The 18,160-nt window shown below is 41.1% G+C and overlaps 1 protein-coding gene across 5 annotated transcripts in view; it reads right to left on the reverse strand.

Moving 5' to 3' along the window:
- Positions 1-296: 296 nt before the first annotated feature.
- Positions 297-18,160, reverse strand: part of Arhgef6 (Rac/Cdc42 guanine nucleotide exchange factor 6) — a 129,268-nt gene continuing 111,404 nt past the window's right edge. For 3 of the 5 annotated variants that reach the window (XM_052739840.1, XM_052739865.1, XM_052739871.1), the window contains 10 exons: positions 16,061-16,147; positions 15,233-15,311; positions 14,139-14,284; positions 12,906-13,031; positions 11,313-11,333; positions 10,011-10,104; positions 8,625-8,702; positions 6,440-6,539; positions 3,664-3,718; positions 297-2,436 (listed from right to left, as the gene is read on the reverse strand). In XM_052739840.1, the coding sequence (XP_052595800.1) occupies positions 2,296-2,436; positions 3,664-3,718; positions 6,440-6,539; positions 8,625-8,702; positions 10,011-10,104; positions 11,313-11,333; positions 12,906-13,031; positions 14,139-14,284; positions 15,233-15,311; positions 16,061-16,147 (927 nt within the window). In that variant the 3' untranslated portion in view covers positions 297-2,295. The remainder of the gene's footprint in view (positions 2,437-3,663; positions 3,719-6,439; positions 6,540-8,624; positions 8,703-10,010; positions 10,105-11,312; positions 11,334-12,905; positions 13,032-14,138; positions 14,285-15,232; positions 15,312-16,060; positions 16,148-18,160) is intronic. The other 2 variants (XM_052739849.1, XM_052739857.1) reach the window with 2 other exon arrangements.

The raw sequence follows: 18,160 nt of genomic DNA on the forward strand, positions 1-18,160 counted from the left end.
GTAGAATAGGAAGAATTCATCTGTGCACAATTCAGTGACTATAGTTAATACTATTTGTATATTTCAAAAGAGTAAAAAGCAAGGATTTTAAATGTTCTCACTATAGATGTGGTAATATTTGAGGTAATAAATGATATGTTGTATTAGCCTATGACCATAGATAGCATGATATATGTATGGATTGAAAGCTCACACTGTTGTCACCAACATGCAATTTGTATTTGTCAGTTGAAATAAAATGACACTTAAAAAGATAACTTCCTGAACATCAGTCAGTAGAAAAAATAAACAAATGATCTTATTTATAAAGCACTGTTTATTCTTGTTTATTGAAAATGTCCATTTTAAAAGTCTTTAAAATAAAAACAAGTTTAGAAAATTTGAGTTCCTGTAAGAAGGGGCATGACAGAGAAGAAACTGAAAGGCCTCTAAGGGCAGCAGTTTAATTACAGAGGAACAGGAACCCATTTATAGAGTACTGTAAACAACACAACTATGGAGACATGGCTGTCGGGTTAACATGGCTTCATTTCCTTTATATTATTTAGTGTGTAAGCGCGGGCAGCCCACTGCACGAGTTTCATTATCCCAAGTACCAAGGGCCTCTCCTCAGAAGGGCAAAGTCCCCAAACATGCATATGTACACATCCTTTTAGAGACCTTTCAATGTCCTAAGCAGTCAACTAAATTATTTGGTAATCACTAAAGTGTAAAATTTGCATTTATTGCAAACTATTGACTAAGCACAGGCAGGACACATGTGAACGTCTGGGTTGCTATTGTTGTTTCTTATTTTAAATTTTTACATGAAAGATGTCTCATAGAAACAGGACAGCCATTCTCAGAAACCATCACTAAAGCTGCCAGGATGGCTTTGTGCAATTGTCTGGGGTTGGACTTCAGGAATTCTCCATTTTCTGTGGGTGCTATAATGTCATCCATGTAGTAGGAGACAATAGCCCTGTACCATGAAATTATGGAAACTGTGAGAGCTTCCATACCAGAAAGCAAAAGGGCTCCTCAACAAGATTCTAGGACTCAAGTTTGGTTTTGAAACAGCACTTAGAGGCACCCATCAAATATACATATAAGACTGTTGGTTTTCTACCTCTCTTTAAAGTGACTTTGCCATCTGGCCCAATTGCCCTGCCATCTGAGGAGGTAGGCAAGAGCTGTGCTGCTCCATCCTGCAGCCTTGGTCCATTTTGACTTGTGTTGAATTTAGGTGTACAGTGTTCTCCTGGGGCTCTCTTCTAAATCTGCTTTCTCACAGTTCAGATTTCTCAACTACTTACAAAGTCAATGGTTTGACATTATAAACAACTTGTGCTAACTAGTTTCAGACAATCAGCATCACTAGAAACCAGCACAGCTAGTGGAGGGGCCCTTTCACTCAGGATATACAAACTGGTTCATCATATTCAAGGCCTACTCCAAAGAGACCAATGATGATTCTAATTGCTCACTGCACAAACCAGAGCTTGATAAGATGGGATGGAAGGTGTATGGTAGGGCACGGGATCTTGTCCCCCAGGTTGTTTAGACAGATGAAAAGGCTGTAGTTTGAATATTCAAGGAAAAGTCACTGCTCGTAGTAACTGACAAAATAAGCGAAGCACATCCACACTAGTTCACACACCACTTGCTATGGCTGGTTAAAAGCATGGGGGAGGGGGAGGTAGAAAACTCACATAGAGGCAGAAGGCTGGGCTGTCAAGCTACAGTGCACTAGGAATAGCTGCTCTGCCCTGCTGCTGAGGGGGGGTTGCCTGAAGCAGTTTGCTGACGGACTTGGTGCTGGTATGGACAGTTGGAGTTCTGACTCGGCTGACTTGAAATGGACACCAGCACAAAGGGAAGCAGGGCACGACACTGCTCTTGGTCTTTACAGACAACACAGGGAAATCATTTCTAGAGGATCGAGGGGGCCATGTGACAGTCCAGGGAAGGGCAGCTGGATCATTGGGCAAAGGTGTTCATTTTCACCTACTCTAGACATAGCCTGAGAAGCTTTGTCTTCAGCGAATTAGGTAGTGAAGGGCTGTTGGAAATAGCAAAATATTGAGGCCATTTTATCACCACCCCAGGTTGTTTCCCCTGTTAAGACAAATATCAATTGATAACCAAGTAACAAACACTCAAGCAAACAGAGGTGGGCAGGAGAGAGAAAGAGAGAGAGAAAGAGAGAGAGAAAGAAAGATCCCAACACAGCGAAAGCTGAAGTGCACATTCAAATCATTCAGCTGGCCAGCTCAGCAAGTGCTGAAGGCCCTGTGCTCAGCGGCACAGTGACGGTTATGGGAGGATTGGACTCTTGCTGCTGGATTCAGCTCGAATGCATTCATCTGTTTGCTTCAACAGCTTCCGGACTAGTTTTTCTAGGTCCTTCCTCGACTTCAATTCTTCTTCCAGGCATTGCTTCATTCTCTTATTCTCCTAGAAGGAAAAAGAGTTGTTGATCACTGAGCCAAGGCAGCCTTTCCCAGGTTCCTTCTCCTCCTCCTCCTCCTCCTCCTCCTCCTCCTCCTCCTCCTCCTCCTCTTCCTCCTCCTCCGCATGGCATCCTTCACTCTGACTACATATTCTGAGCCCAGGCTGTGTCTTGATTTTCGGCCTGTGTGTGAGCAGCCTCCTACACCCTTCACTTAAATGCAAGTGCTCCCTAAGACTGAATCTGCCCTGGTTCCAAGCCCTTTTGTTTAAGGTCACTTCTCTATCAATGCAAGTGTGCATTAAGAGGCTTCCCAAATATCTCTGATGCCAACTTCATCTTCTGAGTACCAAACTCACAGGACAATGCCAGTGTGGCAGGTCAATCTAGAAAGATTATAAGCACTTTAAACTTACTATGTTCTAAAGGGAACTTGGTATCACCTCCCCCATCACCCCAAACCTCTTCCAGGGCTTCCGAATCTGTATCAAATTAGATCTCCAGGGGAGAAGCTTCTCTACTGTCTGTTCTTTCTTAATCCCAGCACGGTGCCGTCATATGCCATAAGTTCCAACTCTACCATGTCTCTTTACACTTGCTCTACTCTTCATGGCTCAGTTCAGGACTTCGCCATGCCCCATCCAGAATTTGCTAAGAATTACACAAGTGCTCCTCTAGGCTCTTGGCTCTCCTCTTCCTTATCCTCCCCCTTGTCACAAGGTACAATCAGAGTCATCACATAGGTAGAGTGCATATCACAGAGCGAAGGATCGATCGCATCACCAGTAAATTCACAAACCACCAAAGACAGTTCTCTTTTCTCTCCTTCCATCTCGCCTTCATTATTCCCTTCCTTTCTTTACTTTTCCATGACAAGACCTTGCTATACAGCCCAGACTAGCAAGTCCATGATCTCCTTGCCTCAACCTTCCTAGTGGCTAGGATTACAGGCAGGCACTCCTACACCTTGGCTTGCTTACATTTTTTAAGATGTGAGGGAATGAGAAAGTAGTATCTATGTTTGGGACTCTGCTGCATACATCTAAATAGTAAGCCTCAGAAATTCAAGGTCACATGATTAAAGAAATAAAACCCACCTGGTAACACAAAGGAAACACAAATTCTCCCCCAGTACCTTGCTCCTGGACTCTACCTGACACCAGCTTCCAGCTGGTGGCCAAGAAGACAGGGCAATTCTGTTACCTGAGAAGATAACTTTGACAGTGCGTTACCTGCTTCAGTTCTTTGACCTCATCCTTCAAGGCATAAACAGTATCAACAAGGCTCCTGAAACATACAGAGAAAATTCAGAAATGAATCACTGGTACTGAAGTGCTGATAAATAAGCAACACATAACTCTCTATAAATACAGATATGGAAATCAGTGGGGTTTCTAGCTGATGGGGAATATCCCTGCTCTGAGTGGTCCACATTCTCTCTCTTCATAGGAGAAAAATTCTCACCACACATGCCCACTTCAACACCATGTTAGACCACCATTTCTACACTATCCATTTCCTTCCCCACTCAATTCCAGCTTGAGTAACCAGAAGACAAGAGATAGTGGCCATAAAATTTGTCTTTGAGGGTATACCTGACAAATAAAAACTGTATGTATTTAGAGTATACAACATGATGCTTTGGTGTGTTTGTCTTATGAAATGATGCCCCAAAATGAAACTATTAACACAGTCATCACAAGATGTAGTTGTATCTACTATTTATGAGTGTTTGTGTCTTTTGAGAACACTGGAGGTCTATGCTCTTAGTAAATGTCAAGAATAAAAGACACTATTATTAACTTTAGTCATTATATTGCTTATTAGATAGACTAAAACCTATTTATCGTCTTATAGAATTGAACTTTGTCGGTTTTTTTTTTTAACCAACATCACCTATTTTTTTCTACCCCCTCCAAGCCTCTGGAAACCATTGTTTTACCCTCTGCTCCTGTGAGTTCAATTTTTTAAGATTCCCATCTTCAGGTTTGATTGCTGTAGCTTTAGAGTAGGAGTAAATATTACTTACTATATAATGAGAGGTATCACAAGAACTTGTGTATACTACAATAGCCATGTTATGGTATTATCCTTCCCATTTATCTAACCTCACATGACAGAGAATCAAGACATTAAAAATAATATTTTTTTAAATGGCAAAGTTCCCTGGATAGTTATGGAATTCTTTGTCCCCCAACTATTTCTAGTCAAGGAATTTACAAATATAGGTTTTAGTTAGGGATATTTTAAGTTTAATTTTTATTATTGATGTGCATGTTTATGTGCACATGAGTGCAGGTACTCAAGGAGGACAGAAGAGGGTGCCAGATTCCCTGGAGCTGGAGTTACAAGCAGTTGTGAGCTGCTCAACATGGGTCTTGTGAACTAAACTGGGTTCTCTGAAAGATCAGCTGGTGCTCATAACTGCTGAGCCATCTCTTCAGGCCCTAGGTTTTACTTTTGATCCTTCCACTTACTATTACTCTGCCCTTCTTCAGTTTCCTTCTCATCTTGGCCATTGCTTTCTTTACATGTAAAAGAGAGATAATACTACATTCCTTAAAGCCTTCCCATGGCTATTATGATTACTATACCAATAATAATGTTCTTAATAACAACAATTAGTATACCTGCTAGTAATTTTTGAGTGCTAACCTTTATAATTACTATATTTGATCACATAACAGCCCAGAAAATATTTCTATCATTCCCATTTTGCAGATGATGAAAGCAAATCTGGAGAGATGGAAGAACTAGCCCAGGATGACACTGGCAATACATAGCAAATTGAGAGCAAAACTGGGACTTTGGCCTATTCTCTTGAGCCCAAGTGTTTTACCATACAGCAGGTGGGAAAACACATTCACAGTGCCAAGCACTGTCAGAGGTGCTGTCCTTTGCAAATTCAGGCCTGACTTCCAAAATGACTCAAGTATAAAGGAGTGAGTTTCTTGGCTACTCCATGCTTCTTTATGAGCTTGAAGGTATTTAACTTGACCCCACCCCGTGTAAGTCACACTCACAACTGTGAAAGGTAGGCCATAGGCACAGTTTCCCAGAACCTTATTTTCTTCATCTTTGAAAGTGATGCTTTTCCCACCAGATTACTTTAGGACTTTACAAGAGGTCAACTGCGAGAAAAGCGGTTCCTGACTGAGAAGATGTGAGTAGCAATGCTGTGGGCAGGTAGATGCATGTTAAGGCCTTCCCGGATAACTCCGGACACACTATGTGGAGATCTCTGGTTCTGGGAAGCTGCTTCCTCCACAGGGGAGCAGAAGGTTTCTAGCCCTCGGCTTCTGTCACCCTTCTTCCTGCCCTCTTGGGGCTCCCAACTGTATGCTCAACAGAGAAGGCCCTTTTTGTGGAGGAAGGGGAAGAGAAGGATGAGGATGAAAAGAAAGAGGGAGAATGGAGAGGAAAGAGGAGGGGCCCTTCAAGGAAGGACTTGTGTGCTGGCTAGTTTTATGTCAACTTGGCATGGCTATAGGCATTTTGGAAGAGGAAGCTTCAACTGAGGAAATGTTCCCTACCAGATTGGCCTGTGGACAAGTCTGTAGGGCATTTTTCTTAATTACTGAGTAATGTGGAAAGGCCTAGCCCATTGTGGGTGGTGCCATCTGTGGGCTGGTGGTCCTGGGTTCTATAAGAAATCAGTCTGAGCAAGCTATGATGAGCAAGCCAGTAAGCAGCGCTCCTCCATGGCCTCTGCACCAGCTCCTGCCTCCAGGATTCTGCCCTGTGTGAGTTCCTGCCCTGACATCCCTCAGTGATGGAGTGTGACCTGAGACTTGTAAGCTGAAGTAAACACTTTTCTTGCCCTAGTTGTTCTGGTTCTGGTGTTTGATCACGGCAATAGAGACTCTAAGACAAATTGCCATACCTCCTTTCAGGCCCCAGACATGTTAAGAAAGGGTTACTAAAATACAATAAGCAAAACCTCTCCAACACTAATAAACACACGTAGGTTTGGGGAAAAGAAAGAAAGGGGTCACTTTCTCTACTCACTTTTCTTCAATGATGGTCTGCCCGTTACTTCTGGTTTCTTCAATAATGAGTTTCTCTTCCTCAGGGAGTAGAACTTGTGGAACGGAATCCTTCCGAGTACCTGTAAGTGAGAACGGCCAGAGGCTGTTCGGTCTTAGTGCTTTCCACTGCTGTTAGAGCAGCAGCTTTCTCCACACCCCCGCACTCAGAGGAAAATTATGCCACTCTTCAATTTTCTTGACAGAGAGAACTCTAAATGGCCAAATGATGTCATTTGATCTTCAAGGAGGGGGAAATGATGTGCTAAGACCTCCCCAGAGCAAAAGAACTGACCAGTGGTCACCCTGTCTCTGCCTTCCTCCAGGACTCACACACCACATCCCACGATCGGTATTCTTTATTTCAGTAAAGATTGGGCTGAGAGTAGCACTACCCTGGGCTACAACATGCTAAAAGGGCTTCAGAAGCACCATTCGTTCTTTTTGAAATCCTCTAGGGGAATGTGGAGTGACTTCAAGCTATTTTTGGCCATGGGTACAGTGGAGATGGGAGATTATCATATCAGCAACAAAACGCAAGTATCTTCATTGCTCTCTGCCCACACTGTCTCGACAGCCTGGGGCAGAGGAGGTGACAGGTAGTTTCAACTTCTCCACAGCTCAGTCTAGAGCCTTCCTCTCTGGGCTCAAGGAATTAGTCTTTGGTCTGCCTGGGTCACTGGGCCTGTTCTGTTTTAGAACAACATCCTTCAGAGGAGTATGCACTCACTGCTTTTATTTGATCACTCCCGTCTTCCCAGAGGTGAGATGCTTCCATGTCCAGTGACTAGCTGTCATAAGTATTTAATTAGTATGCAGAAGAGAAATGGATGGATGAATGAATGAATACAGAAAGCCAAGAGCAGTCAGTTCTAGGGAAACAGGATATTTGACTGGGGTGAAATAGAGGGCCACTGTGTTGCTGAAATGTTGGCTACATCTGAATGCCAAGCACGGCATTCAATACTTCCTACATGTACAAGGGAGGGTAGGAACAAAACTGTGCCTCTTTAGGCCAGATTACATGCCTGAGCTTTCACCTCTAATTACTTGTATGGACTCTACATCTAGGAAAACAAGTGGTACAGAGGTAAAGTATGGTTGGATTTTGTATGAGTGATGCTCTTACAGTGTCTCCTCATCCCCACTTCCATCCTAGCTTTCACAATAAAAACTTCTCTCTTTCCTCTCCCAGCTCATAAAATCTTTCTATTAGGACCAAGCATGCCAGGAAGCTACACCCAGATTACATCTGTGGTGCAGTGTCCCTGTTCATGGTGAAATGTGTTGATTTCCATGTCAAATGCTCTCCTCTTGTGACAGCCTGTGAGATGGGCTACCTTCAAAGAGTGCGTCAAGGCAGTCTCCTAAGAAACGCCTCTCATACCAAGTAAGCAGCTGGTCAATAGCTGTAAAAAATACAGCACGCTAGGACATTTGGTCCTGATGCAGATATGGGAAACTTTCTAAAGTTTCCTATATGTATACGATGATAGAAAACAAAATATATAATCTATGTGACTTGGACTGGAAAAAGCACAAGGACTCACTCACTAGAAGGCATCACCTAGCTTTCAGGGTGAAAAGCTGTTTAGGGAAATGCCCCCACCTAACAGCTCCTTGAGACGTTTTGTTCATTTTGAAGAGCCTTAGCTGTGCAACTACATTTCTAGACTTTCAGAGCAACTTTGAAACCTAAGCCTGGTGAAGCATCGTTCACTTCAATACATAGCTGATGAAAGATAGTATTTTGACTTCCTTTTCAATTCTGCCTATAAGATGAGATTAGCATCAGTTCGCAGACACAGGAACTCTCTGGGCTCTTTAATTCCTAACTAGTGCTGGTGAAGGTACCTGAGTAGATCAAAAGAAAGTGACTTTTTAAAAATCCTTTTCGTTTCTATCACCTCCAACTTTTTCCCTCTTGCATATCACTGTCTCTCTGGGTCAAAATCAACAGTGCGTAAACAAAGCACCCAGTAGCTGAAAGTGCCTTATCTGAAAGATTCAGTCCTGTGCCTCTGCTCTGCACTGAGTCACATGCTTTCCACAGCCTGCAACTGATCTGCACTGATGCTCTTTTATTCCCCCTAAGAGACAGTGAGCAGCAAAGAACAAACCCCGTTCGTTAGTGCAAGCAATATGGGGAATTCTACTGGAGCCATTACCTTGTTGAAAACTGGCGCTGGTGCAGTAGGCTTCGATCACCTTAAGAATCTGAGCATCCTCTTCCAGAGCAGCTGTACCTGTCAAATTTAATCAGTAATGACTTCTCATAGATATGTGACCCTGGACACTCAAAATGATGCTGTGCCCATCACTGCCAAAGATTTGCAGTGTTTCTGAAAGGCAGGCAAAAATTTGTTCAAGCCTCATGAGACAAAAGAGTGACACCAACAGTAACCCTGAGAGCTCTGGGGTCAGTACTCAGGGGAGGAGGCTGCTCCTGAAGTTCAGAACTCTAAATTAGTGGGGGTTCTGTTAGTCATCTCTTGAAGGTGAAAATCATGGCTTTGGTGTTGGCTTCAGCACTCACCCAGAACACCAAAGTCTTCCTGGTAATTAAATGTCAAGGCTTACCTTCTTTAAGAGCTTTTCCCTATTAACCCTACCCATCTTCTCAACCAGCCAGGATATCATTGGCTCCCCCCCCCCCCCCCCGGCAACTCAGTCTTTAAATGCTCAGATGGCAATGTTGCACTAATAAGTTTAGTTGTGGGTGGGGATGGGGTTGCAGGAGCAGGAGTTCAGCAAAGATTTACTTTGTATATAACATTATATTATTTATATTATAATATTATATTATTATAATAACCCAGGCTGACCTCTAACTTGTTATATAGCTGAGGATAAACTTGAACTTGTGATTCTCCAAACCTCCACCTTCCAAGGGTTGACAGGCACATGCTACCCATGCCTGGTTTATGTGGTGCTAGAGATCAAATTTTGGGCTCTGTGCTTGCTAGGCAAGTACTCAATGAACTGAACTATGTCCCTAGCCACAGGCGAGATTCATCTAAGCTAGACTTGCAACTGGTACACACAGTGCTGCTGCAACACTGACTCCTTGTTCACAATTTCAGAGCCAAATACAAGCATATCACTTGACTAACTGACTTGATCAGTCCTCTAGATAAAGCTCTCTTTCCAGATGTCAGCAGACTGACTCCTTGGCCAACTGAGAGCATCCTTGAGCATTAGAGAGCCAGAAGGATTTCTATCCTCAAGTCCATTTAGTTTACTTGTTCAGAAGAATATCCCAGGCATCAGAAACCTAGAGGGGAAAAATGTGTCCATAGCAAATGGGCCCCATTGGGGGATGGAAACCAGGAGGGATGCAGTGTTCTGCAGCATGAAAATGACACAGATTGATGTTTGTCAGAGTCGGCAGGAAGTGCAGCAGGGGACAGCTTATTCAGAAGTCTTACAAGTGACCAAATTTTCCACGTATTTTCACAACAGATGATGCCAAGAACAAACTGCTCTAAGTATCTGCTTTTAAAAAGTCTCTTGTTAGTTCACCGTAAATAAGTTGGTAAAGGTACGGAACATACTTTTCCTAATCACGTATTCTTCCTCAGATGCTTTTCTCTCCGTCTTTCTTTTGTGAAGAAACTTCTTCATTGTTTTGGGGCTCTTACTAGATTCCTGTAAGGATAACGGTTTTTCCATGAATTAACATTCTCTCCCAAATACAAATGAAAATAGAGCCAATAAAATGAATCCGAATGCATCTCTCATCGTGATAGCATCCGTTAGGAAAGTGTCAGAATTTTCGATTACACATAATAAAATGGCTTCAATTAACTTGGAAAGGTTCAACAAAGCACAGGCAATGACAGTCCACTCTCAGTTGCCACAGGAACGAGAAGAAGAATGAAGAAGGATGCAGAGTGTGCAGGAGGGCCAGTGCCTTTAGGGTACCATCTGCAGCAAGAGTGATGAGATTTCAACCCCAGAAGGGTACCAGCATTCCTAACTTGGCTGATGTTCCCCACGGAGAGTTTGAAGGGAATTAAGTAAACAATGTAACTGTTGCTAGAACAGTTATACCTTTTCTGAGAGTTTAAAACTATTTGAGTAAATTTTGTTTAAAAGCAGTCCCACAAAGAAAACTATAACTCCTGGCAGTTAGATGAGAAAATTAAGGTGGCGAGACTGAGTTATTTTCTCAGAGAGGAGAATTTTGTGAAGGGTTTCCTGATAAATAACTTTGGGTTATATACAGCCAAAGCCACACTTTTAATTAGTAACAATGGAGATGAAAACTAGTGAATTTGGGTTTTGCCATATGTATAACTAATAATTAAAAAAACAGATCAATGTTAATATGAGAGTAAACAAATTGGACTCTTACAATCTTATACTTACAATCCCAAGATATTATCTTGATATTACATATTGTCCATCATCTATGTACGTATGTATGTATGTATGTATGTAGGTATGTATGTAGGTATGTATGTACCTACCTACCTATCTATCTAATACATGAATAATAATTAGTACTTTAATATATATGAAACCAATAATTGAATTGCCTTCACTTAGCCACAGTGGTCCACTTAGACTTGAAAAGAGACAAACATGAAAAACCACACGTGCTTTAAAAAAAAAGAGGAAAAGCTAGCATTAAAAACACAGGAAAATGAGCATTTTAAAGGCATGATATATAAAGTGACATTTTACACGTATCAAACACAAGCCTGCTTTTGAAGAAAGTACTTACATGTCAGAATTGCATCTTCACATTTTAGCCACCAATTATAGCAAGGGACAAAGCAAGCATAAAGGAAAGCTTCATTCATCAAAGGTTACAGCACAACAACATTACGATGTCACTGTTCTACCCTTACCTTTAAGATATAAGACATCCTCTAAAATGAATATGTAAAGAAAGAGAAGATGAGCGTGAGAGGTCGATGGTTATAATGACCAAATCCATTTATCAATAATTCTAAAACAACATTTGAAATGTTAGTGTTATCATAAATTACATGGAGAGAATATCATCACATTTCCCACATTAGTTTCAGATGCAATATCTTCATGCAAAAGTCCAAAGAATCCAGTTCTGTGCAGAATTACAAATGCTGAGAAATCACCGAAATGCACAGCACATAGCAAGAATATATTAATAACTCTCTTCCCCCAGCAGAAACAAAGAGATCATGCCTTAGTTTTTAATAGATTAGTTATGTGAAGGATTAAGTCAACTTTACCCTTCAGAGCTCACCTTAGTATGAATTTAGTAACTGACAGTTGCAAAATGTTCATTATTAAAAAGGGGACTAGGTTACTATGAAGTGGCACTCCTGGTTTAAGTAATCAAAGAAAGATGAACGGTTGCAGGTCAGTTTCAAAGCAAATCTGTGGGACCACTTCCTGCCCAAACTCTGAATAGAGTTAACTTTAAAAAAAAAAAAAAAGCTCGAGTCATGTCTCCTATCATGTCAGTTGAAAGGGTTAAAAAATCCTGCAGTATCTATGTATTGTTCTGTTTCATTGCACTGAGCAATGGAGACAACAATTAATTGGATCAGAAGCATGGTTGCTCAAATCAAAATACACTCCAATCCGAGCAAAGTCTCCAAGACCAAAACACATGGGACAGAGAATTCTACGTGGCCTTTACATCAAAATTGTAAGGTTCGTTTCATAACTGTCAGCAACTTACTCTTCATACAACAAGACCTTAAGAGCAGTTATTAATAAATGAGCATCTTTCCTGAAATATGAAATAATTAGAAATAAGTAAGAGGGTGAAAACCTCACTGGGTGGAAAGGTAACACTTGTGTAGTTATGGGGGTAGTAACTGATGTGCCTTGTCTGCATTTCTAAAGCAAAGGGCCAGACACTCTGGTCATGGTACATCTTAGCAGCACACTAGGCAAATATCAAATACCCTGTGCGGGAAGCTGCTACTGAGAAGTCTGTCTGTAAAAAGACATTTCTTTCATTATATTCTTCTCTCCTTCTCATTATGGCAAACATTGATTTCATAGTTGAGACACATGGCTCAATCTCATTGGGTTTCATTGATCAACATGCTACAAAATGCAGAATTGGGTGTTTGATTGGAAATGCAGCTTTCAATGAAGTGTTTCTTGTTTGAGCTGTGTGTACATAGTTAACTAATCTAAAGAATTAGTGTCACCATGTAAAGAGACAACAGAGGCACTTAAGGAATAGACTAGGGAAACAGGCAGTGCACTTGAACTGTTCAGTTCCATCTATGTCTGTAGATGGAGAACAGGGAAATGGAAACTTAAGAAACAATCTCTGAATCTAGCAATTCAGGATATATATATGTACAGATATATATTATATATATCTGTACATATACATGTATCCTATCACAAATTCTAGCATATTCTAACTGAACTATTTGCAATAAGCTCCAAAATTAGCTGTCAGAAGCATTTTATACCATATGTAGCAAAATTACCTCTTTATAACCTAGTGCTGCTGATGGTCTAAGTGGAGGTGCAGGTCGTAGGCAACTTAAACTCCACGGTTTTATAATTTGAGGAGGCTCCAAGGGTCCTCGGGGCTGTCCAGTAGAGCTAAAAGACTGGGAAAATGTCTCATGAGATGCTGGCAATTAGCCATCTGAACCCGACCTGGTACCACACAGTGAGAGAATGACAATAGCTTCATTGGATCAGCAAAGCCCGACGTGAAAGGGGGAAGATGGAATAGTGAGTGTCCAGTGGGAAAACTAACAGTTTCTAGACAAGGTTATGGGGTCTCTAGGTAACAGCACAAAATGGACTCAGTGTCCCATGATCCTGTCCTCTTTTTTGCAATTCCATTTAAGGCAGAAACGTTTCCTCTGTAAGGGAGGAAAGTGGAACAGCAGAAACGATTGGAGTTTCAGTAATGTGTTTGGTACTCAATTAGTTTCTTAAGTGGGCTCCTTCATCAGAGTAAACAACGACAGACTCAGAGAAGTGAAGTGACTGGCTAGAAACTGGCAAAGACAAGATTTAAACCCAGATTTGATGCCAAAGCCTGTGTTCCGCCACCGCAACACACAGCACTCAAAATAGGGCATTGCAGGTTTGAGCGTTAACAGACACCAGAGGAAAGCTTCCATGTCACCCAGCAAGCACAGCAAAACCTCATTAACTCCAACTCCACAAATTCTAGATTCCTAAGAGCTCAGATGACAACGCTAAATGTTTACCTTTCATGCATGTTACTGAGCAGATGGGAAAGCATGAATGAGATTACATGAAGATGTTTAAGTATTCAGAGAAGTGAACTACTTGCTTTGACTTAGCATATGATTAAGGTGAGAGTAACAGTTATGAAGCAAGTCTTGTTTATCATTAAACTCTCTTAGAAGGTCCTCTGGTGGGAAACACTTGATTAGCAGTTAGCAGGAGTACATTAAGACTGCTGACCAAAATCACACATATTTAACTGAAATGTTTTACTAATTTCAATGGGCCTCACAATGATGAGGACTCAGAATTAGTGAGGTTTAACTGTACTTCAGAATCTACAGAGACCACCCAAAATCAAAGGGCATGCTTGCTGCTGATTTTTAGAAGTCCTTAGCAGACAAAGTCTGACAAAAACTTCAACAATCCCAATACTTCAGTAATCCCAATACTCCAACAATCCCAATACTTCAGTAATCCCAATACTTCAATAATCCCAATGAAGTACTTACAGAATGAGCACTACATGATGATGATGAGGTCTTAGATAATGAACTGCAAGAGGCTGGTCCTCTGGTCAGTCTGTTCAGCTGCTCCAGCCATTCCTGGAAGTCCTGGCTATTGTTGCAATAGACCACAGTTCTCTCTACCACATTACCTGTATCACCCAATTAGGAACATTTAGGAAGAAAATGCAAGGATCTGTCTTACAAACACTCTTCAGTGGGGCATCTATTTTCAGGCATCTTCCTCTCCATGAAATAACCCTTTCAAACTTTAACATTAGGAACAGAGAAGTTGTGATAAAATGATTATTCATTTTTATTTCTAATAATGCCCTTGATTTGTACCACTTTGCAGAATCTTAGACATAGAGTAAAACCTCGCAATAAACACACTTGCGATCTAAAACCTTAAATGTACTAACTGGCCATCTAGTCCATAGCACAATCTAAGAATATTGTAAGAATATTGGTTTGCCCAGTGTCCAAGGTGGAACAACATGTAGTTAAAACCAGTTGAAAAATCTTTAGGCAAATACCAAATCTTGGGCTCCTTATTGGTGAGTACAGGGTTTGATAAGGTCTAGGGACATTAACACTGTCTTCATCACTGTGTCATCCATGTAGCAGTACAGCCATTACAAGTAAATCACAGAGACCCAGCAAAGGGGCCAACAGCCTAAAATGTGAGGGAGAATTATGAAGATTGGGCTCAATTTGTATAGAAAGCTTTCTGGCTTCTTAGAACAAAAGCATGCCTTGCTAGTTTATAGACTGATAAGATTGGTGAGAAAAGTCCACACCTTTGGCTTCTCGGCCACCACGGACCACATGACAGAGAAGGTCAGTCCATTTTGTTATTCTCTGGCTCTCACAAGAGAAGATGGAAAGTAATGGCAAAGTCGAGGCTATTAACTGACAAGCAAGTTTCACTGCTTTAGCAGTCTACTCTAGCTGTCCTGGGGATGGAATGGGCTGTGCCATATCCCTGTATAACCTGCTTATGGACTATACAGGAGGAAGTAATAGCATTTACTTTTTAAACACCACTTTATTCCAAAAAGGATTTGAAGTAGTCCCATGAAAAGGAGAAAATGACCTACCTGTGATTTCAAATGCGTACTCATTCCCTTCAATTTCATCTAATCTAGCCACCACCATCCCTGCTAGTGGTATTTTTCCCTAGCAGAAAAAAGAATATTCTTATTAATTCTATGATTGCACATATTTCTCTCATACTTTTGATCCTCACAGAAGTCACATATTTAACTAGTCTGAAAATATATAATGCTTCCCTAGTCTAGATTTTAATTAGACAAGAAAGCAAGGGAGAAATGTGTATTTGGCTAATACACCTCAAACCCTAAGCTCATGATTTACAAAACAGTTGCACTTCTGATGTATTTTCATATGAATTGAAAAGCAAAGACTCACATTTTATGAAAAGGAGTAATAGCCAGGACCACATATAACAGAGAATCATAGCTTAATAGTCTACATTTGGGGAACAGCCTGAGGGAGGTTTCATTGCATATGGCATTTAAGGGCTAGCACCTTACTAACCCAAATAGTATAACATGGCTATCATATGATAATCCCAGGATCAAGTCGCAGCTTTGCGGTTTTCAGCAGTAATGATATGGGTCTGTAAACTGTTATTACTAATTTATCCAATTATAGATTTAGATCTCTTTTTATACAACTGGAAACCTAGCTCATAAGCAGAACAGCAGATAGCCAGGACAGGATTATATGACTACAAAGGTCTTTGATCCCAAGAACATCTGTTCTTACAAGCAGTTTCATTATAGTGAAGGGTTAGAACATTGTGCCTTTGCTGACTTGGGCTGACAATGCCATCGTGCATCTCTCTGAGCAGAAGCCTGTTTTCATCTGGCCTTTGCTAATCTGTGTTATATGGAACTACTCACCTGATAGATAAAGCCACTCATCCGAGGACTTGCAGACAACATTATCAAGACATTTGAAAACAGCATGAAATATCGTTCTTCTTTTTCCTGAAGTAGAATAAAGATCATGAAAGGGAGAACAGCAATTGAACTGCTTTTGTTAAGACCTTCTGAAAGCACTGCTTCAAAATACAGGCCTTACATAATCATCGATCTAGCATTGGCGGTGAGTTGTAAAATGATAGCCAACTCAAAAGTGCCAACAAGTATGTACATTATTCCCCGAGTGTGTGAAAGTAAGAACCCACACAGATTCTGGACCAGTGTGACATGCTAGTTCCAGACACAAAGTAAGTCTCTCAAAGTTCCCCAAACTAAAATATAGCTTTATTTTGAATAGTAGCAAAATGAAGCAACTTTTAGCAGATAAAAAATTTATGGTCTGCTACAGTTGACCTGAGCTCGTGGGAGCTCACAGACTCTGGACTGACAGCTAGGGAGCCGACAGGGGACCAACCTAGGCCCTCCTACATGTGGGTGACTGTTGTGTAGCTTGGTCTGTTTGCAGGCTGCTAGCAGTGGGATCAGGACCTGTCCCTGGCACTTAAGCTGGCTTTTGTGAACCTATTCCCCACGCTGGGTTGTCTTGCTCAGCCTTGATGCAGGGGAAGGAGCTAGGCTCTGCCTCAACTTGATGTGCCATGCTTTCTTGACGCCCATGGGAGGTCTGCTCCTTTCCGAACAGAGGAGGAGTGGAGGGAGGGTAAAGGGGGCTGGAGAGAGGGACTGGGAGGAGAGGAGGGAGGGGAAACTGTGATCAGGATGAAAAATAAATGAAAAGTTTTAATCAACAAAAAAGAAATTTATGATCTGCTAATATTCCCAGTCATTAAATTATTTCTAATCATTAATACTAGGAGGATTATGGGCCCCATGGCTAAAGTACCTGCTGCTCAAGCATGAGGGCCTGGGTTAGGATTCCCAGAAATCGTACATTTGCAGAGCATAGCAGCAAGCATCTAAAATACTGAATGCTGTAGGGTCATAGCCAAGTGGATCTAGGGGGTTTATTGGTGATCCAGTCTAGACAAAAATCGGTAAGCTCCAGGTTCAATAAGAAACAAAATTGGAACGTAATAGAGGAAGACATTTGTTGTCACCTCTGGCCTCCCCCCAAATGCACATATATAGACAAGTCTACACACACATCTACACAGAGAGAGGTAGTTACTGTATGGCATGTAAGACAAAGACATCAATCAATACATTTAAAAATTGGTGTGGATTATTTGGGCTCTGTGTATGATATTGGAAACACAACACTGGGACTTGTGCATACTAAATCTACTGTCCTATTCACCTTCAGCTCAATTTCATGTTTTTTTTTTGATTGGCACATAACATATTTGTGCACATTGATAAGAAACAATGTGAAATTTCAATTCATGTATATTTTGTGTAATGACCAAATCCAAGTTATTAGCACATCTACTATCTTAAACTTCTATCATTTTTTCATGACAAACAAACTAAAATTCCTTTATAGGGCCACTGAGATGGCTCACTGGATAAGACTTGTCTGACAGCAAGTCTGATAGATGATTTGAAGACCTGAGTTTGATCCTCAGGACCCATGTGGTAGAAGGAGAGAACCAACCCCTACCAGGTGTCTTCTGACCTCCACATGTGTGCTTTGGCACACAGATGTGCATGCACAAAAAAATTAACAAATGTATAAACTGCTTATAAATGAAAAGAAATTCTCTCTTTTAGCTCTTTTAAGATTATTGTAATGCATTTTTGTCAACTACATTTTTTGATTTCACTAAAGTAAACTTGATATGTGAGGGCCCTAACAGAATCACAAGTAGTAAATACAAAAAAATCCATTTTGAGGCAGAGGCAAGTGGATCTCTGTGAGTTCAAGGCCAACCTGGTCTACAGAGCGAGTTCCAGGACAGCCAGTGCTGCTACACAGAGAAACCCTGTCTTGAAAAACCAAAAAAAAAAAAAAAACCCCAATCATTTGACACAATAATCCTCATGGCTATCTCCTCACTCTTCTTCCCACTTGAATAGAGTAAACCTTCAGAACTAACTGTTGGACCAACTATTATGGTC

The sequence above is a fragment of the Peromyscus californicus genome, unplaced genomic scaffold (genome assembly GCF_007827085.1).
Source record: "Peromyscus californicus insignis strain IS unplaced genomic scaffold, ASM782708v3 Scaffold_10__1_contigs__length_136768540, whole genome shotgun sequence".
Lineage (NCBI taxonomy): Eukaryota > Metazoa > Chordata > Mammalia > Rodentia > Cricetidae > Peromyscus > Peromyscus californicus.